At 32.7% G+C, this 27,290-nt stretch overlaps 1 protein-coding gene across 2 annotated transcripts in view; it reads right to left on the reverse strand.

Annotated features, from left to right (window-relative positions):
- Positions 1 to 27,290, reverse strand: part of MDGA2 (MAM domain containing glycosylphosphatidylinositol anchor 2) — a 767,088-nt gene that overhangs the window by 270,308 nt on the left and 469,490 nt on the right. For both annotated transcript variants that reach the window (XM_069464601.1, XM_069464600.1), the window contains one exon: positions 21,592 to 21,788. Coding sequence is in view for 1 of the 2 variants with exons in the window: in XM_069464600.1 (XP_069320701.1) it covers positions 21,592 to 21,788 (197 nt within the window). In the remaining variant the exon portion in view is untranslated. The remainder of the gene's footprint in view (positions 1 to 21,591; positions 21,789 to 27,290) is intronic.

The raw sequence follows: 27,290 nt of genomic DNA on the forward strand, positions 1-27,290 counted from the left end.
ATTCTAGTTATCAGCCCTTTATCAGATGTGTAGCATGTGCAAATATTTTCTCCCATTGTGTAGGTTGTCTGTGTGCTCTTGTGATAGTTTCCTTAGTTGTGCAGAGGCTTTTTAATTTGATCAGGTCCCTTTTATTTATTTTTGTTGTTGCTGTGATTGCCTTTGGGGTCTTCTTCATAAATTTTTTCCCTAGGCCAATGTCTATTAGAGTTTTATTAACATTTTCTTCTAGAATTCTTACAGTTTCATGCCTTAGGTTTGAGTCTGCTATCTACCGTTAGTTGATTTTTGTGAGAGGTGTCTATACTACCCAAAGTGATATACAGATTCAATGCAATCCCTGTTAAAATACCAACATCATTTTTCAAAAATCTAGAAAAAATAATTCTATACATCATATGGAACCAGAGAAGACCCCATATAGCAAAAGCAATCTTAAGGAAAAAGAACAAGTTGGGAGGCATGAATTTACCAGACTTCAAGCTATACTACAAGGCTATAATAACTAAAACAGCCTGGTACTGGCAAAATAACACAGACCAATGGAATAGAACTGAGAACCCAGATATAAAACCATCCTCATATAGCCATTTAATCTTTGAAAAAGCAGACAAAAACACATATTGGGGAAAAGAATTCTTATTCAATAAATGGTGACGGTAAATTGGAGAGCCACATGTGGAAGACTGAAACAGGATCTGTATCCCTCACCTCTCACAAAAAGTGACATTTGTTTTTTATTCATTTTTGCTAGAGTTAGCTTGTGGACTATCAAAAACGGTGACTGAGACAAGTGTGCAGTGTAGTTAAGAGGAACAGATAGAACTGGTAAAATAAAATAATGGGTGGGCCACGTGCAGACTAAAATAAGTGTTATATTCTGACTTAAAGCCTGACACCAGATGTAGCTGTACAACTGAAGCACATCAACTCACTTGTCATTATAAAGCCTGCTACCAGATGCAGCTTAATTGTCACTTGCCACTGACTGATAAGGTTTTTGATATGAGTCTGCAAGCAATTGATTTATTATAGTCTCTGTGCAATCAAACCTCTCTGTTAATGATAATCTGTATTTGTAGTCACTACCCAGTGCTGGCATCACTGCCTCAGCTCCACTTCAGATTATCAGGCATTAGATTCTCATAAGAAGCAGGCAACCTAGATCCCTCACATGTGCAGTTTACAGAAGGGTTCACGCTCCTATGAGAATCTAATGCCACCACTGATCTGACAGGAGGCAGAGTTCAGGCAGTGATGTGAGCAATGGGGAGTGGCTGTAAAAACAGATGAAGCTTCCCTCCATCACCTGCCGCTCACCTCCTGCTGTGCGGCCCGGTTTCTAACAGGCCATGGACTGGTACTTGTCCCTGGCCTGGAGTTTGAGGACTGCAGCATTTAACGTATACAACTGTATGTTTTGATATACTTATACATATATTGTGAAATAATCACCATAATCAAGCTAATTATTAACATATACATCACCTCAAAGTTACCACTTTTTTCACTTCTTCAAAATATGGAATTTGCCCATGCTGCTTCCCTGCTAAATCATGTAAATGACTTAGTATTGTTCTTACAGATAAATACAAGAGCTATTAACATTATTGTCAACTCTATATGATCTTCATTCTTGAATTTTTGGTCTTATCCCATTCTCCTTGTACCTTACACATATCCAATTTCCCCCCTTCCACAGACCCTTTGCAAATGTCTGGCCTTTCAGCTCCACAACTAATCAACTTCATTTCATTCTCAGATGCCAACACTCCTCCCTTCCACAGGTAAGCTGTTCCTCAATTTTCTGAAGTAGGAGGAATCCCTTTTTACAAGATACACTTTTCTTTGTAGCAGTCTCATCTTTACATTTATTTGGGTAATGGATTTATTTTCTGGCAGACTCTTCCCCTTGTCAGGAGAACCTAGAGAGTAGAGATGATGTCTGCCTTGCTCTCAGAATTATATTCTGAGCACTTAGCACAGGACTTAGTGTAGAGGAGACACTTTTGAATGCGTCACTCTTTCAATTAAAAGTACCATAACTATCCAGCGCTTTGCTTTATGTATATTAATTTCTCCAGAATTTACTATTTGCTTGGCACTGAAATAAATTCAATAGATGTTAAATAAATAAAATAAAATCAGAGATGAAATACATTTAGAGAAAAATGTCCTTACTAGATTACACATAATCAATAGATATTTGTGTATATTATAAAAAAGAAAGAGGGTCTATTCCTCTAGTAACAATTTATCTAGATTACAGTTTTAGTTTTGGAAGGAAATTTGTACTGAAGACAAAATATCAGAATCAGGCAAAACTTGGACCTTATCAAAAGAAAGAAAACTTAAATGAAAATCAATAGAAATGTAAATGACAGGTAGATATATATGATATAGCTATAGATATATGGAGTTACACATATATAATGATGTAATAAAACAATAATATATAATATATGCATTTACATATTATATATAATTATTCTAAAAAGGAAACAAACTCTAATCTTTCTGAAAGGTTTATTATATGTAGTCAATATTCTAAAAGCAACGGTGTAGTGACAATAAATCTCAAATATAGACAACGGATGAACAGTGTCAGATATATATTTAATGATAGTTTTTTTTAGTCACATAGAGTTAAGTATAGTCTGTCAGTACTTCTTGTTTCTGTTTCCACTGACAAATTATTTTTTAATTGATATTTTATGAGTACTACTTTTTCAACACTCCACTGGAACTGTAACTACTAATATCATTAATGATTATCTTTTGTTAAAATTCATAAATCTTTCTTTTTTATGATTCCATACTTCTTTGATTATTTCTAAAACTTATAACAACTTAGTCATTTCTGGTTGTTTTTCCATTTTGTTTTTGATATACTGAAGTCTGCAATCTTTTCTTAATACTAATAATATACTCCTAGTTGAATCTGATCCATTCTCATAGGTTCAATTAGCATCTATGTAAAGACAACTGACAAATCTATAAGCAAAAAGAAAAAAATCATACTGTAAAAATCACCATTATTATAATTAATAAATTCTAGATGTTCATAAGTCTTCCTGCCTTTTTAGTTACAATATTTGCTAGTGATTACTCTGTTGCACTTGTTTCTTTTCCTTCTGGATCTCTTAAGATAATTGATCCTGCTTTTCTAATTTCCTTTGGCCATTACTTTTATTTTGGTCATTTATTGACTTTCATTTTTCCTGCATTACTCACCTCCTCACTCAAAAAAAACAGAAAAATCGAAAAACAAAACACAACCCCACACACTTCATATTTTGCCAAGGAACAAAAGACTTGTCTTTTACTATACTTCCATAGATCTTTATTTTTCCTCTAGTATTTTCCCTTGACCTCTCTGTGCATGACCTCTCCCACATCTCTACCTCTGACCTCTGTCCTCATCTCACATTCTTTGATAACTACCTGGTAAACATTTCCATCAGTAGGACACATCGTGTCCTGACTAATTCAGTGATTTCACCATCCCACTGCTTACTAATCCTGTCACCTCACATCAGTTTTCTCTTCTGATGCTCTATTACTTTCTTAATGACAGCCACCATCAATCTCCCCATAACTCACAATCAGACCTCATCCACTCTTCACTGCTTCTCATTCCCCAAAATTCAACAACAGTGGTTTTGATTCATTGTTCATTTTTTCTTTCACAAATGACATTTCCTTTCCAATCTTGTAGGCATAATACTTGCTTTAGACCCTCATCAGCCATTGATTTAACAAGTTTTGCTTGGGTACTTATTCTAGTTAAGGTAATATGCTGCTTACTACAGAGAACTGCAGCTCACCTTCACCCTGATCATTCTGTATGTTACCACCAAACATGTAGACATGCATACATTAGCATCATTTACATGCTGGAAAATGCTAAATTGCTCTCTTTCACTGAAAGACCATTTCAAAAACGCATGGTTTGTCACTTGAGACTCTATGTAATCTAAGCAAAACTACTTTTTCCTTGTTCCTCACACAAACTCCTTATTCCCATCAAATTAGATTTGTCACAATTTTGAGATTTCTCTTTATGATTTCCCAATACTTTGACATTTTTAAAGAAAATACACCCACCCATAGATGTGAATCTTTTTCTGTTCGTATCTGGACTGAAGTGTAGTTCAAAAACTATGTACTTACTTTGTGAAGCCCCTTCATACTTCATCATTAGAAGTAAATTCTCTTTTTTGGGAGTATATATTACATCTTATACTATGACATCTATGTATAACTCACTATTTAGTGTTTGGTCAAGAGTTATCTTTCAATGTGTAGACTTATGTTCTTTAACTGAACCTTAAAGCCCTTAGGGACTGAGGTATCTGTATCTTCCACAACACATAATAGGGAAATTTTTATATCCATTTTTTAACAAATATTTTTGTATTAACAGGACATACTTAAATTTTGGTCTTTCTCACCCAACATATCCCCTGAGAAGAAATGTAGTCATAAGTATATAATCATAATGACTTAAAAAATAAAACATATAAAATATAAAATTTATAAAATTAGACTTCTTCATTCTCACTAAGCATTCTGTCTTTGGCTTATGTCTGCTATATTTTGTGTATCATTCTCATTACTTTTTCATTTTTTTGCTCTTTATATAAATATTGTCAAACTAATAATCAATTGAAACCATCTGATTCTTTCACTGTAATGTTTCTGTATTTCCATATTTTCATTTGTACTGCTAGAACCAGTCCATGGCCAAATCTCCTGCTCCCACTATTTGTAAAAATTAAAAACTATATCAAGGAAAGTCAATTATTTTAAATATTATGCTAGCCATGGCATGTTCTATTTATCAGATGTTAAGAAATAGCCAGTTGGTGACTTAAAATTATCTGCAATCATGCTCTAAAGTTCCGTTTCTTGATCTTCAAGCTACTATGAAGGGTATGATCTCAATAAAAACTCATCAAGCTGTACAATTATATGTTATATGCTTTTTATAGATATATTTCAATAAAAATTTTATGTAAAATTATTGTAACTATAGCCTTATTTAAATGAACTGAGATAATCACTTATTAACAGCACATTCTCTGTGCCAAGTCCTTTCTAAATGCTGGGAACACAATGGGAAAAATATGGAGCATATATGTTTGAAACAATAAATACCTAAATAAATACAGAGGATATAGAGGATAATTTTAAAGAGTATTAAATGCTATTAAATAAATCAAACAAGGTAATAGAGACAGGGAGAGATGAAGATGTGGTAAGCTACTTTAGATGAGACAGTCTGGGAAGCATCTCTAAGGAGGTCATATTTGAGTTGAATGTTGAAGGACCAGAAAGATATCTGAGGGATGAGTGATACAGCAAAACATTGGGAACAACAACTGCAGAGACCCTGGCATAGCAGTAAAGTTGGCTTGTTAGGGAGCAGGATAGAAAATTTATGAGACTGGAGTACAGAGCAGTGAATGAAGAGCATGGAATGAAACAAAATTTCAGAGCTCAGAAGAGTCCAGATTAGATGGGCTATAAGAGTGGATTTGTATTTATTCTAAAGTTACTTATTCTGTGCTTAATGTCACTAATCTCATCTGTCTGATTTTTTTCACCAAGGCTTGCCTTCTCCTTTTGGAAAATATTTTAAACTTGATATCCATCAGCCATAACTCTCTATTCCACCAAATAACAGATGCCCCTCCAGTCATTTTTAGTAGTACCTGACAGACATTATTTCAGGGAAGACTTTTCTACTAAGAGCTCTTACTCCTGAGCCATCCTCTAAAAGTATGTCCTTCCTACATTTTCCCCTTTTATTTTCTGAGTTAATATCTTTCATCTGCTTATATGTATATTTTATACATACTTATACATGCTTTTGTCATTTTCATTAATATATTTGTATTGATCTTTTTCAATTCTATGAGCTAACATCACTTTAAATTCTAATCTTTGCCATTTGTGCAGTGTTTTGCATTTTGTCAACTTAGAAGTTTGCTGACTAGAAAAGAATAGAGCCAATGCATCATCTTGCACACAGTTAAGTTTTAAGTAAACATTTTAAAACCATATTGACTCTAATGTAATAGGAATGAAACAATTATTTGCATCAAGGTAGGCTGCAACGTGGATTTATGAAGCTGACTTTGGAGCCAGCCACAGAAGAATTAAACAGTCATGGACAAGAAAATGTAAAAGAGAAGGAAGATCCAAGGGAAAAACTTAAAACAATCAAGTACATCTGAACCAATAGCAATAAAGCTCTGACCGTTAAAATACAGAGGTCACTTTTATAATGGATACAGTCCTGAAATGTTTTGTATACCTGAGTTTTTGTGGTTAGGAATGCTGATGGCATTTATGTTATCTAAAAGTAAAGAATATAAATCATATAGTAATATTGAAATTAAAATGAGAACTCATGCTACTTTTTGAGATGATTCCTATTCTTTAAAGACCAAGTATGCTGAATAAAAACAATGGTTTGCACATGCATAGCCTAGTTAATTCTTATCAAGAACACAGCAGCAAAATAGACTTAAGCAAGGTGCTTTGGTTTGGATATCTGTCCCCCAAGCTTCATGTTGAAATTCAATCTCAATGTTGGAGCCTAATGGCAGGCATTTGGGTCATGGGGGCAGATTCTTCATGAATAAATTAATGCCCTCCCTCAGTGTGGTGGTAGGGTGAGCTCTCATTCTATCAGTTCCCATGAGAGCTAGTTGTTAAAGAAAAGCCTCCCCCCCACCCCCGCCTGCCTTGCTTCCTCTCTCATCATGTAATCTCTGCACAAGAAGCTCCCTTTACCTTCCACCATGAGTGGAAGCATACACAGGCCTTTAAAAGATGCAGATTCCAGTGTCGTATTTCTTGTACAGTGTGCAGAACTGTGAGCCAAATAAACCTCCTTTCTTTTTAAATTACCCAGTCTTAAGTATTCATTTACAGAAACACAAAATGGACTCAGATAGGACAGACAGAAGAGAAAGAAAAACCTCTAGATCCATACTTTACCAACAATGTGGCTATCATGGGATTAGAACTAAGGTGATTACTTCTTTCAGTGAGAAAACAAGGTACCAGGACACATGAACCCGTGTAACATGGTCTTCTAAGTAAACATGTAAGATTAATATATATACCATGTCAAGGGAGAGAGAGGCTAATACAGATGAAGTCTGTTTAAGGAATATAAAAAATAACAGGTAGAATTGTGGAAGAATTTGAACCATACCTTCTTAAAACACCACAGTCAGGAAATGATAAAAATATTTTTTAAAAATACAGCATAATGTGTAACAAAACAGAGAATACCAATATGTGAGTGTATGTGTATTTAGATAAATACACATACATATGTACTATCAACTGGCATATATGTATACATGTGAGTATAAATACAATTTAGACTTTATAATTTATAACTGATTTATCAAATAACATTAAGTTTATTTTGTTCATCATATAAATTTCATATTCTGTGACATTGGGAGGCTTTTTTCATGTGAATTTCCATGATTTTTAAAAAGGAATTTTAGGTTGATTATTGTCTAATTGCATAATTAGTCTAATTAGCTTAATTATAACTAATTATGTGATTGATGTAAATATGTTCAGTCTTGTAATTATATGGTGTAATTACTGTACAATACACAAGATGATGTCATGAACATCTTTACAAAAGTTCTAGAAAAATGGCAAGTGAATGGGCAATTTATAAAATTTAGGTACACATTTCTTAAATAATTATAAAATTATTTGCAACAGCTATATTTAAACTTTTAATACCATTTTTGAATAAAAGAAATAAAGCAAAGACATGCTGTCCATTAGTCAGTGGCCTTTACCAATACTGACATGACTCTAGTGAAATACCCATAGTCTCAAGCAGTATTTCCATGTTAGTTATAACATAAACTGGAATTTTTTTAAAACTATTTATACTAGTTTTTTATTATGATCCTTAGATATTAGTAAAAAATAGACCCTTCAAATTTACATTCTGTTTTATAGCTATAATGATTAATTTATTATAAACTTAAATGGATAATAATATATGCTAGCCTATATCTTTCAGGATTATGTGAGTAAAAGTATGAAATGCCTAATTATTCCTCTTAGACTTATTGCATTATATGCTTATGAATTCATATCAGCCCCAGGAAAACAGATCAATTTCATTCTGGAAATGTTGTCTATAAAAATTATAAACAAGATATTTTTTCACTCAACAGGTCTATGAAATAAATATTCAATTCAAATTGATAAAGTTATTTGCATAGTATGAATAGGCATGCAGGATAGATATATGTCATTGTCTTACAAACTCTATTTTATTAAAAATAAGACAAAATAGCCTTATTATTAAAAACATATCCTTAAAATAAATTTAATTTTCTAACATTAAAAAGTAAGCAGACATATCTATCATCTGAATACTTCCACAATATATTCCCAGTATGCTTTCCCAGTTTTACAGCTTTACTGTTCTCACATATATTATACCAATTATTGTTCCAACCAGCCATAGACATAGATAATCTTTGGAGACACTGTCTTCTTTCTGTATTACTTATAGATGCTAATGTTTCCACCTTTAATGCTCCTTCCATAGCAGTATTGTGTACCTCTATTCTGACAATGATTTTTACTTTATATTACTGCTTACCTTAAATTTTCCCTTATGTATCAACTAAATTAGCAGAGGAGGAGCCTTGCCTGGTAACCTCTATATCACTGGCAAAGATTTGTTCATATCTTGTGCATAGTGAATATCAGTAATTTTAACTGATATTATTTACATTACAAAGGCAGAGAGGCCATAGTGTATGCATCTATGGGGAGAAACTAAAATATTACTGAGTTCTCCAATACAAACAATGCTAACACTGAAAGTTTTTCATTATTAAGTACATATGGAAGTTGATGGGAAACAATGGTTCAATAAATCAATAACATCTAAAAATAATGTATGCATGAACATAAAACACTAGTGCAATAAGCAAAAGGAAAAGTGAACACCATTTCTATACCATTACAAATAGCAAAACCAATATAGAAAGGAAAGAAAAAAATCTATCTTGGTAAATATTTTAAGGATACAACACAAAATTAATTTTAAATCTAAAGCAAATTTGATGTGTACATCAAATCATTGATATCTTTAACTTAACAGCATAATTATGAATAATTACTTAAAATGTATGGGTTTATCTTCTAATGTAGAGAAAGGTAACTACATATGTTAACTTTGTAAATTAGAACCTACACAACACTTATATTTTTTAATTGTAAAAATAAAATCATATGTGGGAGCTAAATATTAAAAACAATTGATCTCATGGAGACAAAGAGTAGAATGAAGGTTACCAGAGGCTAGGAAAGATAGTGGGGACGGGAGGAAGGATAAGGTGGGAATGGTTAATTGGTGCAAAAATATAGTTAGATAGATGGAATGAACAATATTTGATAGCACAAACAAAAGTGACTAAAATCTACAATAAGTTAGGGTATACTTTAAAATAACTGAAAGAGTGCAATTGAAATATTCCTAACACAAAGAAATGATAAACGCCTCAGGTGATGGATATGCAAATTACCTGGTTTGATTAATTCACAATGTATGGCTGTATCAAAACATCACATGTACCCTATAAAGATATACAATTATTATATGTCCATAATAATTAAAAATTAAAAAAATTAAATAAAAATAAGCATAATAAGCTAAGTCCATTGTATTGCTTTCTACTGCTGGACAATCATAATTCACATTAATTCCAAATTTCCAAGGCAGATATAAGCTCCAAATGAGGACATTGTTTGCAATCAAGTAGAGTCATGGGTAAAAATGTTCTCCACATCATTTCTATCTATATTATTAAAATGTACCCTGGAGCCTGGAATCAGCCCTGGATTTCCGAATCTATTAATTTTAATTTTAATAGAACTTTTAGAGAAACAATGATTATTCTGCAATGTTCTATATATTAATATGAAATAATGTGAAATTAGTGATTTCATCATATATACCACTAGATACACTCTGAAGAAATTGTGGATTCAAGCAGACTTTCAAAATGGCAGCCCAAGAAGACAAATACAGAACTCTGGGAACAACAGGTGGTATATTGTTCTAGTGAGCATGCACTATTGATTTCACAGCCAGCCTCACCAGTTCTTATTTCATATTACCAAACAGATCCACATATTTACGCTATCAAATTAGTCTCAGTAGGCATTTGCATTTGTGATCACTTCACAAAAGTACACCTAATACAGCTCAATTGAAAAAGCAACTCCTGGATTTGCAGGAAGCTATATATATAGTTAGCTGCCTTGCCCCTTAGTGATATTTCTTTATAAGAAACTTTCTAGAATTTTTTAAGTAAATGACCACCTTCATATGCATTTTTGATAAATACATATATACATACAGAGACTCAAAGCAGTATCTCAAAGTTTGATAAGCCTAAATGAAATTTGTATTGGAAAATTTTACATATGCTTTGAAATTGTTCATAGAACATTACTATACTTGACAAAGAAGTTAAATGAAAATAAGGGGATGAGGTTTTTTTCTGTGCTTGATATATAATATATTGCCATCATTAGTTCTCCTAAGATTCCTCAGACCATTAACATTGATATCAGTCTCTTCAAACTGATCTATACATTCAATACAATCTCACTCAATATCTTAGCAGCCTTTTTATAATAATTGACAAGATGATTCTCAAATTCATATGGAAACACAAAGAAGCTAGAATACCCAAAACAATTTTGGAGAAGATAAATAGACTTATTCTTCTTGCTTTCAAAATTTAGTATAAAACTGTAGTAATTAAGATACCACTGGTATTGGCATACAGATAGATAAATAGGTCAATGGGAAAGAATAAATAGTACATAAATAGATCCCAACATATAAAGCCAATTGATTTTAATATAAGTGCCAAGAAAAATTAGTGGTGAAAGAATGAACTTTTCAGTAAATGGTGCTAGAAAACATGCATATTCATTTGTAAAAAATGAACCTCAAGCATTCCTTCACACCACAAAAAGTTAACTCAATACAGTAAAATGTTGGTAAATATAAGTAGATCATGATTGATTCAAAGAATAAAATAATTGCTTTATAATAAAATTAAGCAATTATAAATATGTGTAGAATTAAAGTACTAGACAAAAATAGAATAAATCACAAAGAGTAAATATTGTTGAACTAGTCTAAACTTCTATTATTGTTGAGAAAATGGTAAAGTAATAATTAGAGATACAAGGTGTAATTTTTTTTTTTTTTTAATGAGACTGGGTCTTGCTCTGTTGCCCAGACTGGAGTGCAGTGGCATGTTCATAACTCACTGCAACTTCCAACTCCTGGGCTCAAGTAATCCTCCTGCCTCAGGCTCCTGAGCAGGTGGAACTACAGGCATGCGCCACCACACCTGGCTAAATAAAAAAAAAAAAAAATTTGTAGAGGTGGGCTCTAGATCAGGCCCAGGCTGATCTCAAACTCTTAGGCTAAAGCAATCTTGCCACCTCAGCCTTCCAAAGTGCTGGGATTATAGGCATGAGCCACCACACCTGGCCTCCCAAGGTATAATTTTTAGGGTTACCAATAAACGATATTAAGATATTGTAAAAATCCTATTTAAATAATGCAGAAAGTGGAATAATTAAAGTTTTTTGATAAATCCAAAAGAAAGCAAGAAAAGTGAGAAGTGACATAAAACAAGTAAATCATAAAAAAAAAGATGGATATATCATTTATTGGATTAAATGTTCTCTTATAATTGTCCCGCAGTATTAAAACAATGAAAAAAAACTACATACTGTTTACAAGTAACATGTTATAAAAATAAACACATAGAAAGTTTAAATGTGAAAGCAAAGATGAATATTTACCACCATCACCACACTCTTACCCCCCAAAAAACACTAACTAAAAGAAAGCTTATATAGTTAAATTTATGACTGACAAAGCAGATTTTAGGTCAAGAAACATTTCTAGAGGTAAATAGGGATATTTCTTAAAGATAATCTACCAAGAAGACATAATATCAGGAAGATAATATACCAGTATAATTTATCAGGATGATATAATAATACTAAATCTGTATGAACTAATAATATATAATGGTATCTTCAAAATACACAATGCAAAAATTGACAAAAATAAGAGAAGAAATAGACAAATCTATTACCATAGTCATGGATGTTAACTAATCTCTCTCAATAGCTTTTAGAAAAACAGACAGAAAAATCATATATATATACATATATAGATCTGAATAACACAATTTACTAATGTGACCTAATTAGCACTGAACAAAAGTTTGGAATGCACATTATTTTGGGTGCACATAGAACATTTGTGAATATAGACTCTAGCTTATATATAATGCATATCAAAATTAATTTCTAAAGGTTAAAATTATTCAAAGTATGCTCTCTGATACAGTGGAATTAAACTAGAAATCCACTAAAAATTATAACTAGAAAATCACCAACAGTTTGAAAATTAAATTTATTAAAATGGATTCATTTATAACATCATATTCATTCACTAAGTTTCTTTAGTGGGTGAAGAGGGATGGCATTACAGAGAGTAAATCAGGAGTTACTAGTAACTTGTAGTCAATTTTAATTATTTCATAGCTAGTAATCTAGAAAACTTCATGGAAATATGGAGTTTTATTCAACGTTTACTATATATTTATTGAGAATTTTCCATGGGTCAGGCACTGTTTGGGCTGTTGAAATGACAAAGTCTCTGTATTTAGTGAGTTTATGTTGAAAAACACAAATAAGATAATTTGTTTTATGAGTAAAAATAAAACTAGCTATTGGGTAAGAGTAACTATGGAAAGAAAGGAATGATACTTCATATAGATTTTTCAGAGAAGTCTTCCCTGAGTTGATGTGTCCTCAGTGTTAAGAAGGCCTCTGTCATATTTTCTAAGTATAAAATATTCTGTGTGGAGAAATAAAAAGTACACAGATCATAGTCATAGGCAAGTTAGGCCTGTTGAGGAATAGTGTGACCAGAACAGTGCAATGGCATATATAAGATAAGGTAAGTGAGAGCAAGGCAGGGCAAAGTTGGTCATGGCCTTGTAGGTCATAATACATTATTTGGATATATTATAAATATTGGGAAGACATAGGAAGAATTAAAGCAGAAAATAAATTTTATCAGATTTATATTTTTAAATGCTCACTTTGAATGTCTGAAGTTTTCTGTAATAAAATATGATGACCAATTAGGGACACATTTCAATATTCCATGAAAAGAAAATAAAAGTCATGGGATATGGCTGGATTTGTATATATCAGGCCCATGTAGTATATCAACACGTGTGCTATGAAGAAAAAACATTGATAATATCTTTGAAAAAGCCACCATTGTCCATGGCTATGAGAACTAAACTTGCCATACACTGATGTTTGAGTCTTTCCATCACAGTTTGGCCTACATGATATATTAAGTATTAACAAACTAAGTATACATATAACATAAAAGTATTGAAATATTTCTTTCCAACATGATTTTTAAGACAGATGCAAATACAAAGCCAGTTCAGAAAGAGGGATAAGCAACATAATTAAGTATCAAATCAGGAAAATCTTTGTAAAATAAGAACTAAAAGTACATGCTATTTGCACTTAACAATAGCTGTTTAATCCAGAACAAAAATTTGTAATAAAAGTTTTTTTGTTCCTTAAACATTTCTAAGAGAATTCAGACTGTCCAAGCAGCAGAGTTACTAGCACAGCCAAAGGTCAAGAAAGTCTGTGTTGTGCAGTGTAATACAAGGTAATATTCAGACGAAAGAAAGTATTAGTATTGAAATGTTGAAATTAACAAGTTGTTTTCTCATAAAAGGATGGGGAAAATAAAAAAGAAAGAGAAAATAAAAGTTTGTTTTTTTTTTTTTTTTTTTGAGACAGAGTCTCACTCTGTTGCCCAGGCAAGAGTGAGTGCCGTGGCGTCAGCCTAGCTCACAGCAACCTCAAACTCCTGAGCTCAAGCGATCCTCCTGTCTCAGCCTCCCGAGTAGCTGGGACTACAGGCATGCGCCACCATGCCCGGCTAATTTTTTCTATATATATTTTTAGCTGTCCATATCATTTCTTTCTATTTTTAGTAGAGGTGGGGTCTCGCTCTTGCTGAGGCTGGTCTCGAACTCCTGAGCTCAAACGATCCGCCCACCTCGGCCTCCCAGAGTGCTAGGATTACAGGCGTGAGCCACCGCGCCCGGCCAATAAAAGTTTTTTAAAAGGTAGAATCAATAGTTTTTAGCTTGAGAGCTCCAGTATGATTGTTTCTGAGAATTGGTTACATAGAAATATTAAATAGATATAATTACAAAATAATATAATTGCAAAAAAAATTAAGCAGAAATCCTGGAGCTGAAAATAGAATGAATGAAATAAAAAATGAATGGAGAGAACCAATAGCCAAATTTAGCAAACAGACAAAATAATCTCTAAAACTGAAGAAAGGCTAATTGCAAATATAGATTCAGAGAGGAAAAAGAAATAAGGAAATCTTACCAGATTCATGGGATTACACCCAAAGAGCAAATAAATGGCTCACTGTTGTTCAAGAGCAAGTGCAGAAAGATAAAGAGATAGAAAGTTTAGTTAAAGAAGTAATAACAGAAAACTTTCCAATTGTGGAAGAAGATATTAATATAAATATCCAGGTAAAAGAAGTTGAAAGTCTCCAATCTGATTCAGTCCAAATAAGGCTGCGCCACAAAATATTACAATTAAACTGTCAAGGATAAAAGACAAAGAGAGTGTCCTGAAACCAGCAAGAAAAAAGAAGCAAATAACACAAAAAGGGAGTCCCAATATGGCAAATAGCAAAATTCTTAAAAGAAACCTTAAAGTCCAGGAGAGAGTGGGACAATATATTCAAAGTGCTGAAGGAAAGAAATTGTCAATGAAGAATTGTGTATCCAGCAAGGTTGTTCTGCATAAATGAAGGAGAGATAAACATTCATTCAGGCAAACAAAGCTGAGGGAATTAATCACCACCAGACCTGTCTTAAAGAAATGATAAAGGTAGTTCTTCAAAGTGAAAGAAAAGGACACTAGTGAGTAAAATGAAAACATCTGAAAGTATATAAATCATTGGTAAGAGTAAATACACAAATTTTAAATATTCTAATTAGAATTGGGTGAATAATAAAATGGTGGTGTGTAAGCCACTTATATCATTAGTATGAAGGTTAAAAAAATAAAACTTTAAAAAATTGTAACTGCAATAGTTTGTTAAAAATGTAATATAACAAGATGTAAATTGTGACATAAATATTGAACATGTGGGGTGGGGGGAAGAGAAGGTAAAGAGTAGTTTATCTATTTTTTTTCTTTTTCTGTGTGACCAAAGTTATCAGTTTAAAAGAACCTATTACAACTGTGTTTTTTGTAAGCCTTATGGCAATGACAAAGTGAACATTTACAATATATGCACTAAAAATAAAACCCAATAAATCAAAACAAAGAGTTATAGAAAACCACTTAACCACAGAGGAACACAGTAAGAGAAGAAGAAAGGGTCTACAAAATCACTAGAAAACAACAAAATGGCAATAACTCCTTAGCTATCATTGATTACCTTCAATGTACATGTATTAAATTCTACAATTAAAAGGCATAAAGTGCTCTATAAGAAAAAAAAATGACCAGCCTTGGTGGTGCATGCCTATATTCCTAGCTATTCAAGAGGCTGAGGCAAGAGGATCTCTTGAGCCCAGGAGTTTGAAGTTTCAGTGAGCCATGATTCTGCCACTGCACTGCAGCCTGGGTGACAGAGAAGAACATTGTCTCAAGAAACAAACAACGAAAAAAGAGGTAAAGTGGATGAATAGATTAAATAAACAAACAAACAAACAAATAATAGCCAACTTTATGCTGCCTACAAACAACTCACTGTACCTGTAAGGACACAGATAGACGGAAAGTGAATAGATGAAAAAGATATTCCATGCAAATGAAAACCAAAAGAGAGCAGGCATAGCTATACTTATATTAAAGAGAAAAGACTTTAAGTCAAAAACTGGAAAAAGAGACAAAGAAGGGCATTATATAATGATAAAGGGGTTAATTCAGCATGAGAATATAGCTGTTATAAATATATAGGTACTCATTATTAGAGCACCTAAATATATACAGCAAACATTGATAGATCTAAATACATAGTGCAATACAATAGTAGGGGAGTTCAACATTCCATTTTCAGGAATGAACACATCATTCAGATAGAAGATCAACAAAGAAACAAGAGATTTAAACAGTATTCTAGGCCAAACAGACATAATAGATGTTTACAGAACATTCCCTCCAACAGATAAAATATATAGATTCTTCTCAACTGTACATGGAACATCCTCCAGGATAGATCACATATTAAGCCACAAAACAAGTTTTGTCAAATTTCAAAAGATCAAATTCATATCAAATATCTTTTCTGACCACAAATGTACTGAATTAGAAATTGATAACAAGAGAAATGTCAGAAATTTTACAAATACATGGAAATTAAATAACATGTTTCTGAACATCCAATGGGTCAATAAAGAAATAATTTCTAGATAAAAATAAACATACACACATACAAAACCTATGGTATACAATGAAAGCAGTTCTAAGAAAGTTTATACTAATAAATCTCTTTATCAAAAAGAAGAAAAATCTCAAATAAAAAATCTAACACTGAGCCTAAAGAAAGTAGAAAAATAAAAACACACTAACCCCCAAATTAGTAGTATAAAATAAATAATAAAGATTAGAGCAGAAATAAATGAAACAGAGACTAAAATACAATATAGAATATCAACAAAATGAAGAGTTGGCTTTTTGAAAAGATAAAATCAATGAACCTTTAGCTAGACTAAGAAAAAAAGAGAAAAGATCTAAATAAATAAATCAGAGGTGAAAAAGAAGAAATTAAAACTGATTCCGCAGAAACATAAATAAAAAGGATCATAATAGATTATGATGAACAACTGTCTGGCAACAAATTTGAAGAAATGGATAAATCCATTGACACACACAGCCTTCCGAAATTGAATCACAAAGACACAGAACACCTGAACAAACCAATAACAAGTAACAGGACTGGATCTGTAATTAAAAGTCTCCCATCAAAGAAAATCACAGGACCTGATGGCTTCACTGCTGAATTCTAGCCAATATTTAAGAAAGAACTAATACAAATTCTTTTCAAACTATTCCAAAAAATTGAAAAGAGAACTCTTCCAAGCTCATTCTGCCAGGCCAGCATTACCCTGATACAAAACCAGAGGACACAATAATACAAAAGAAACTACAAGCTAATTTTCCTAATAAACATACACGTAAAAATCCTCAACAAAATACTAGCAAATTCAACAGCACATTAAAAAGATTATTCACCATAATCAGGTGAAATCCATTCCTGGGATGCAAGGACAGCTCAACATGTGCAAATCAATAAACCTGACACATCACATTAACAGAATCAAGGACAAAAACCATATGATCATTTTAATAGACACAGAAAAAGTATTTGATAAAATCCAACATCCCTTCATGATAAAACGCTAACTAGGCATAGAAGGAATCTAGCTCAACACAATAAAAGCCATAAATGACAAACCCACAGCTAACATCATAATGAATGGGGAAAAGTTGAAAGTGTTTCCTCTAATATCTGGAACAATACAAAGATGCCCACTTTCACTATTATTATTGAACATATTACTGGAAGTCCTACCCAGAGAAATTAGGCAAAAGAAAGAAAGAAATGGGATTTAAATTGGAAAAGAGGAAGTCAAATTGTTACTGTGTGCAGATGACATAATCGTCCATATAAAATATCATAAAGATTCCATGAGAAAGCTATTATTTAATAGAACTAATAAATAAATTCAGTCATGTTTCAGGATACAAAATCAACATACAAAAATCATTAGTATTTCTATACATCAATAGCAAACTATCTGAAAAAAATCAAGAAAGCAACCACAGTTACAAAATCTACAAAAACTAAATACTTAGAAATAAATTTAATCAAGGAGATGAATTATCTCCACAATGAAAACTATGAAACATTGGTGAAATAAATTGCAGAGGACACAAATAAATGGAAAAATATCCCATGTTAATGGATTGGAAGAATTAATGTTATTAAAATGTGCATGCTACCCAAAGCAGTCTACAGATTCATTGCAATTCCTAGCAAAATATCAATGATATTCTTCACAGATATAGAAAAACAACTGTAAAATTTTATAGAATAACAAAAGTCCTCAAACAGCCAAAGCAATTTTGAACAAAAGCAACAAAGTTGGCATCACACTACCTGACTTCAAAATATTCTACAAAGCTATAGAAACTAAAACAGCTGTGATACTGGCATTAAAAACAGACATATAGACCAATGGAACAGAATAAAGAACTCAGAAATAAATCCATCTACTTAGAGCCAACTGATTTTTCAAAGGGGCCAAAACACACACTAGTGATAGGACTGTATCTTCAATAAATGGTGCTGAGAAAACTGGATATCCACATGCAGAAGAACAAAGCTAGACCCCTATCTCTCATCATATACAAAAATTAACTCAAAACAGATTAAATACTTAAATGTAAGATATAAAATGATAAAAACTACTAGAAGAAAAACATAGAGGAAATGCTTCATGACTTTAGTCTGGGCACAAGAAACTAAAGCAAAAATAGACAAATAGGATTACATTGAAATAAAAAGCTACTGCATAGCAATGGAAACAATCAACAAAGTGAAGAGACAACCTACAAAATTGGAAGATATATTTGTAAACTACGCGTCTGACAAGAGATTAAGATCCAGAATATACAAGGAACTCAAACAACTCAATCTCAAAAAACAAATAATCTGATTTAAAAATGGGCAAGAGATCTGAATAGACACTTTTCAAAAAGAAGATATACAAGTGGCCAATAGATATATGAAAAAGCACACAACATCACTTACATCAGGGAAATGGAAAACAAAGCCACAATAGAATATCATCTCACTCCCATTAGAATGGCTATTATCAAAAAGACAAAAAATAACAAATAGCAGTATGGATGTAGAGAAAGGGAACCCTTGTGCACTGTTAGTGGGAATATAAATTAATACAGCCAACATGGAAAAAAGTATGTATATTCTTCAAAAAATTTAAAATAGAACTACCCTATGGAATCCCACTGCTGGCTATATATCCAAAGGAAATAAAATCAGTATGACAAGGAGATATCTGCACTCTCATGTTTATTGTGGTACTATTTACAATAGTGAAAATAGGAATGAACCTAAGGTTCCATTAATACATGAATAAAGAAAATGTTATACACAATTCAGCCATAAAATAATGAAATCCTGTCATTTTCAGCAACGTGAATGAACATGGAGGACATTATGTTAAGTAAAACAAGACAGAAACAGAAAGAAGAATATTTCATGGTCTCACTGCTATTTGTAATCTAAAGAAGTTGGTTTCACAGAAATAGAGAGCAGAATAGTGGTTACCAATGAATGGCTGGAGAGGAGAGGAGAGAATAGGGAGAGATTGGTCACTGGGTACAAAGTTACAGTTAAATAGGAAGAATTAAGTTTTTGTGTTCTATTGTACAGTGGGGTGACTATGATTAACAATATTGTAATGCATATATCAAAATAGCTAAATGAATTTTGAATGTTCTCACAAAAAAGATAAATAGATGAAGTGATGGATGTGCTAAATACCCTAATTTGACTATTACACATGTATACAATTATTGAAACATCATGCTGTACTTCACAAATATGTGCAATTATTATATATCAATTTTCTAAAAGTTTGGGCTTATTTAAAATATTTAAAACAAATTCCTAATTATCTTGATATTATAAAAAATTTCCTAAGATTTGGCCAAGGCCCATGTGTTCATTTCCAAGTTATCAGACCCATTTGCAGGTTAGAAATAGCCATAGTTAAAAAGTGTTTAGAATTACCCCAGTATTTGTAAATGTTAACATGTTTGACAAATGCTAGAGGAAAATATGTTTTATAAATATTAACAATGTCCATATTTTCAAAATAGATTGACAATAGAATAATCAAATACATAATAAACAATCATTTATCTGGATGATAAAAATTTTATTTTATGTTCGTAACTAAAGAAACACTTTAGTAAAAATTGAAGAATGAGTTACAGTAGTGCAGAATATATGGGAAAAATTTAGTCCTGCCTGCTGGCACAGAACATTTGATGCCATAGTGGCCTAAGTCAAGCAAGGGTCAGATCAAAACAGTCTTCAATACTGTGTCATGGTAAACTCACTAGTGACACACGTGCAATGATGATTTTCAGAGATTAATATTTTGGCAACTCAAAACTGCTCTATATATTTGATAAAATAAAAATGAATATTTTTATTTATAATATACTTGCAAAACAGAAATATGATGCATGCAGATGTTATTGCTTTATCATGCATTCTTCCACAGTTGATATCTAAACATTGGCAATTATGTTAATCTGAAGATGATGCTAATCTTATGTCAGGCTTTAGTTTATTATAAAAGGAAATATATTTTATGATGAAAAAATGGGATGCTGGAATATTTACAAACTCAGAATAACCTTATGTTATCAGAGTTTAGATGTGAAAGCTGTATTAATCTTTAAAATTGTGAAGTATAGTATTTACAATATTTAAAGTTTAGTTATATATTTCCCTAGATAGGGATATACAGATTTATCAAATATATATACAATGTGGTCAAATCCCTGTTTTTATTTTAGTTTATATCATTTTAAAAATTATCATTCATGGTCACAATAGTTTTGAATATTTATTCAAATATTTTTTTCCATTTAAAACTTTTTATTTGTTAATTTAGGTTTGTGCTTCTTTCCAGTCATCAAAAAAGCTTTACAACAACAGCTAACACTCCTACAAATTTCAATGTCTTCCTCAAGAATTACTCATTCTCCACTCCCAGTACAGTACACAAGAATATTTCCTATTTTATTCACTCTGTAAAATTAAATCTGAATCATTAGATATTTTCATTCTTAACATAAATAAGGTTCTCTTTCTAAACTACATCATAAACAAAAATGAATAAAGGAAATTAAAGACATATTTGTTTCTAAAACCAAAGCCAAGTAAATTTCAAATAGATTTCTCTGTTCCTATAAAAGTTATTTACCATTGCAAATGGGGAAATCTAAATCTCTTTTTAAAAGAAATATTTTCCACAAAAAATAAATCAGTCAGCAAAATATATAATTATGTACTTTATAGTGAAACCTAGTCAAACTTATAGATAAAGAAATAAAGTTAGTATACATCAAGTTAAAAATGTTTTTAAGAGTTAGCAATTTAAATTTAACTACCACATAAAAAACAAGTTGCCCTTTATATTTTAGTTCTCTGATCTTTCAGCCAAGCACATATTGGTTTTTAAAAGGCTCGATTTAAATAACATATCTTTTCAAACAGCTATAATATTGCATGCTGTCTGAATTAGGAAAGTATTATAGCAGTGTTGGGTGGAAATATGAGACCTTAATTCCTACCTGGGTAAAGAAGGGTTCATAAATCTCAACTCCTTTATCAGATCCTTGCAGTAACACCTCCTGGCCACGTCTCCAGCTATACCGAACAGGTGGATTGGAATTGGCCACACACCGGAGGAACACTGTTCTCTCATAGTAAAATTGTTCTTTAGCTTCACCTATACTTTGATGAACAGTTACTACTGGATCATCCAAATCTAGAAGAAATAAAAACAACCAAGTGATAATGTTATGAGGTACATGGCTTTTAAAGTATTGTATTGAGCATATAAAATGCAAGCTAACAAAAGATGCACGTACCTAACTGACTGTATTACTTATCAATAGGCCCATTTTTTTGAGCTTATTGAACTCATTTGCAAAGAAATTTCCAGTGATACAAATTAAAACAATAGTTATTTCTTAAGATCTCTATTTGTTGATATAGTACATATGATCTTGTATATTTCCAACTATGCCAATAGCTACAGAAAACAGTGATCCATGAGAGAGATCAAAACTGAAAACCTCCAAATTCAAGAGTTTAGCCAAAATAAGCCACAGTCACAGAAAAATTAGTATAAAGCAGCCCAATTGACTCTTTTCCTTAATATAATTTTTTACCTATTATTTATAACTATTATATTAAAAATAATTATGTTTATAAATTATACTTTCTATTGTAATAAAATATGATCTTGCACAAAATATGATTTTCCCTTCATTTCAAATTTTATATCCTAGATTATATTTGCAAATTTGAAATGTGATAACAAGAGGCTCTATTAAACATCATTCATATTTCTATTGCTGAATATTAGAACTATGTGCCATTTTACTTGAATCCTAAAGAAAGACTATATACTATAGGATTTAGCATTTTCTGGAAAAGGCCAATATGTAAAAATCTGATCTTTGTGAGTCATATGGTCATTGTCTCAACTACTCATCTCCATGGCTGCACTGTGAAAGCAGCCAAAGACTGTAAGTAAATGAATGAACAAAGAATGTTGCTGAGTACTAGTAAAACTTTATTTATAAATATAGTCACCTCTCAGCTAGATTTGGCTAATGGGCCATAGTTTCCCAACCCCGGATATGGCATATTCCGGGTCCTTTTCTTAAGAGAAAAAGAAATTAAAAGGTATACTTGCCTTAAAGCAACAAGCTCCTAGTTCCCTATGTTAGTATAAACTTATATACTTAACTATGATACAAATACCTTCTGTGTTAATTACCACCTTTACCCAGCTTTACCCCTTTTAATTTTATCACCATGAAAGGTTACTTAACCCTTGTGATCTTCAATTTCTTTGCCAGTAAAATGGGAATAATAATGGTACTATATTATTCAGACTGTTAAAGGATTAAATGAGATAGTCCATAAAGACCTAGGCATATGGTAAATGCTCAATAAAAGTTAGCTATTACTATTAATAACAATAATATTATAATTTTTAGTCTCATTTAAACTTCCATTGATTCCATGTTGTTTTCTTGCCTTTATCTCACCAATTTGTAATACATTCAACTCTCATTATAGACAGGTAAAAATGTCACTTGCTCATTTGTTCAGGCTGCTACATGACAACAAGTTTTGTGAAAGTGTGGAAAGAACCAATAATGTCTATATAGACATAAGAATAGTGAAGTGTGTGAGCATCTGCCACCCTTAATATGTAAAAGACACTGTTCCTTAGAAAAAGATTCTCTCTGATATGTTAAAATAATAAAAATCCAACAAAAGTAGTGAAGTAATAGCTACCTTATAGAACCAAAGATCAGAATTCAAAATTTCCCTATTTTAAAAAAGTTAATTTTTTCAAATTTGAATTGCTTAACAACCCTACTTTAATTTCTAGTTTTGCAACATTCTAAAGGGTTTTTTTCTTCCAACATTAGAATGTTTTCACAGCTACCTCAAAGGCCTCTAATTTTAGTAGTGTAAATTTACAGAACAACTGCTGCTTTTTGGTAATGTTGAAAGAACTTGCAGTTTCAATTCACTCTATTAGCAGTGTAGGGATATATGCTGTCTGGTTTTATTATTGGCATATTTAAAGATACTAGTACATTATCAAGAAATGTTTAAAGGTTTTAAATATTAATCAAATATTCACTTATTTGGTGATTTGCTCTCTCTTTCTCTCTCTCTCTATATATATATCTCCTACAGGAGACTAACTGAATTTAGCCTTAGCGACTCGAAAAAAGTTACTCTGATTCAACTGCAAACAATTTATTTTCTGTTTTGTTCAAAACATAATTTCTTTTCGCCATAGATTCATTTTTAAAAGATATGAGCTGCATATGTGGTAAAAACAAAATTATGAATTCAGAAAGTTTAGGAGCAAAACAGAGTTGGATGATAAAAAGTATAACAATGGTGACTCTTCTCAGGTTCCAAACAGTTAATAGTATTGTGCTTTCCAACACCCATTTATTGATGTATTCCTAGCTCTTTTCTTGTTAGGTGGTGGTGTCAATAAGCTCAGTCAGGAATAGAATGAACCTGAACAATCGTTTAAACATGCTTTTCCCTGGTTTGGATGAGTTTTACATCACAGGCCTTTTGAGATTCTAATCGTGTGACAGTGGCTTACTGAGCATTTTATTGGCTAAGTTATCTGTTTGACTCCCTCATGTTTAAGAATTTCTGCTTCATAAATCTTTTTGCTTCTCAGATTTAAAAACTAACATGCTAAAATAAAATTTGTTTTAGACAAGTCAATTGATGGCATGGCTATAAAATATATGTTAAGGGAGATTATGTGTGTATGCATATATGTATGTGTGTATATGTGTAAATATATATTATATATACATATGATAATATATAGTTTAAGTAACATATACTTATGTGTCACTTAAATAAATTTTAATATATATTCTATATTTACTAAATATATACCTAATATATGTATTTGTCTTAAGATAGCTTTCTGATAAAAGAGAAACTACGACAGAGATGTATATGCAGGAATGGTTTGGGGAAGTGCCTTCTAGGTCAGCACATGTTGGGGAGTGAAAGAAATAGGTTTGAGCAGGGAGAGGGTTGAACTACAGAGCAGTTGCAAAGGTCTCAGTAGCTCTGGAGATGTTCTGGAGCTGTGGTGTCCCCTCAGATCTGTCCTACTCAGAGGCAAGGGGGCTAAGCCTTTATATAGCCCCCCCGCCCCCCCGCCCGCCGCTCCATCAACCAGTCATTCAATTTGTGCTACTCCCCACTAGATGGCACAACCTTAGGAGGGGCTGCTCTGGTTGGCTTAGGGCAATTTCTAGAGAGGGATTTAGCATATAGCAATCAGGTGCCGGAGTAATGCATGCTTGAGTCCTGAGGAGGGGATTGCATTCACTCAGGTCCACTTCCTAGGTGTGATAATTCTATCTGGGAAAAGGTACTTCAGTATTCTGGTTAGTTTCTTTCTGTGAAAACTTTCAAAAGGATAAGTAGTAGGATGATATTCATCATCATCTTCTATTGCCTTTCTAGATTCCTCTCACCCTTGTCTAGTACATCTTTTGATGTTGGTATCTTAACTATAATAGTAGGGTTACCAGAACACTGTCATTAGGAAATCTGAGTCCTCAATTTGCCAGACTCTTCTCAAGCCATGGCCGATGCACTTGTCTGTTTACCACCAAAACTGGACAAGTGAATACCAAGAAATGACACAGTGGATCAACTGTGTATCAAACTTATTCTTTACTGGCTCACCATGTAACAACAGCCCTACCTCTAGCAAATCACATAAGCTAATTACTCCCACCAGGATAGTGCCTCCCCTTATCTGCTGTTTCCTGACACAGAAGCCTAAAGTAGCTGAGTAGCTGCCATGGCTTCAAGAGTAATGTGACTCCTGCTATGTCACTTACTAGAAGCTTTTCTCACTTCTGGGAACTGAGAACTCTAAACTGGCAGAGCCTAGAGTTGCGGGAAGGGAAGCATAGATTTCCCAAGTGGGTCATTGGATGAGATGGTAGCAAGTGAGGTCACTCTTTGGTTCTTGGACCCATGTATTCTACAAGTAAAAAAAGAGCACCATATAATAATGGTCATTGATTTGGGATTTAACTGCATCCTGGAGGATAACAGCTGCTCCTCATTGGATATTATCTCTGCAAGACTTAACTTCCTTCTCAAAATGCCAGCCTGTCAGTCTATGAAGCTGGCATTTTCAGGTGATGTAGTACATAATGTGGCCAGATAATCTCATGGCAATGTGTCCACTTCAGAATCCTGGATAGATCAACTAGGATCCTGTATTGACAGTTCTCAAAATGTTTCAGGAGTATCCTTTCCCTAGTACATGTTATCCAAGTAAAAAGACATAGGCTTTTTGTAGGAGAACAGAAGAGAATCATTACCACGGGTATTTGCTGTGGTGTTGCAGGGATCTTTCTGGTGATTCAGTTGAGCCTTCAGTCAATGAGTTCAAGTTCTGAAAATTGCCTCAGGTTCAGAGATTGTACAAGGAGTCACAACTTTTTATTAGGTGGCCATATTCAGCTTCCTGATCATCCATCTTTGATTTATTTCAATTGTGTAGATTGTGTAATACTTTGTTGGCTGTCTACTTACTTTTCCCCTAGAGATGTTGTGTTCTATTAACCATTTCCATAGCTCTCTGTGAGTTGAGAGTCCTGGATACATTTAAACTAGCTGCTCATTAAGAAAATTGTGCCCATCTTCTTGTGACAACTAATCACCATGACCTAACCTCTATTATTTTGAGATTCTGTCATCTTCATTGCTATCAGAGAGCCCAATTTTATAAGAGCATCTCCTGCCATCAATAATTACATAAAGAGGATGGTCACCACTGCAGCGTCTCAATTATGCTTATGTCTTAGTCATCAGCACATTCTTATTGCTTTAGTCCATGGGATGTTCTACAAGCCTTACAAAGAATAGAGTTAGCGGATAACATTTTTTGACCTTACTTACTTTGTATATTCATTTTAACATGCCCAAATCTCTGAGTCTTTTGATATTTTTTTTTTCCTGTCTGCACAGCAGCCCTGGCATTTATATTAATACTTTATTTAGTCGAGACCATTGCTTTCTTCATGTTTCCAAAAGCCAATCTAGCAGCATGTAACACTGTTTCCTGCTGTCCTTGCCAAGGTGTTAAATCTTGTATCATGGTAGAATGCTCCCCTATCAATAAACTCTGATTCTCTATCTTCACCTGACCTTTCTCTCCATCCTCAATCCTATTCAATTTTATTCTCTATCCCACTTAGTCCAATAGTACCAGGATCCAGTTCCATACTCCCCTAACTCCTGCCAGCAAATATTGTCTAGGGTCTACAGCTCATTTGAAGCAGTTTTTCTCTTTTAAAATCTCAGTATTTCCATAGCCAAGTAACATTATGTATTGACCCTATATATTGATCGGGTGTCCAGGAGTGGAGTTGGAAGCATATCCTAAGAAGGGTGTGAATTGTCTCAAAGGGAAGAAGTTTCTGCATCATTTTTGAGCAAGATGGAAGTGACAGCCACTATCTGGGAAAAATAGGCCACTTATGTAGGCCCAGAGGATTAGACATATATGAAGTTTCAAGGATATAGAGTTCATAAACCCAGATGTAGCTCACTCCCTCAAGTCAGGGTTCCACTTATTCTCAAAGAGGGTTCAGACTCTGGCTTAGCTAAGGATGAAAACTTCCTGAAATTCTGTTTTATTGATACTTATTTAAATAAGTCCTAAGCCTTT

This window comes from Eulemur rufifrons, chromosome 2 (genome assembly GCF_041146395.1).
Source record: "Eulemur rufifrons isolate Redbay chromosome 2, OSU_ERuf_1, whole genome shotgun sequence".
Taxonomy (NCBI): Eukaryota; Metazoa; Chordata; class Mammalia; order Primates; family Lemuridae; genus Eulemur; species Eulemur rufifrons.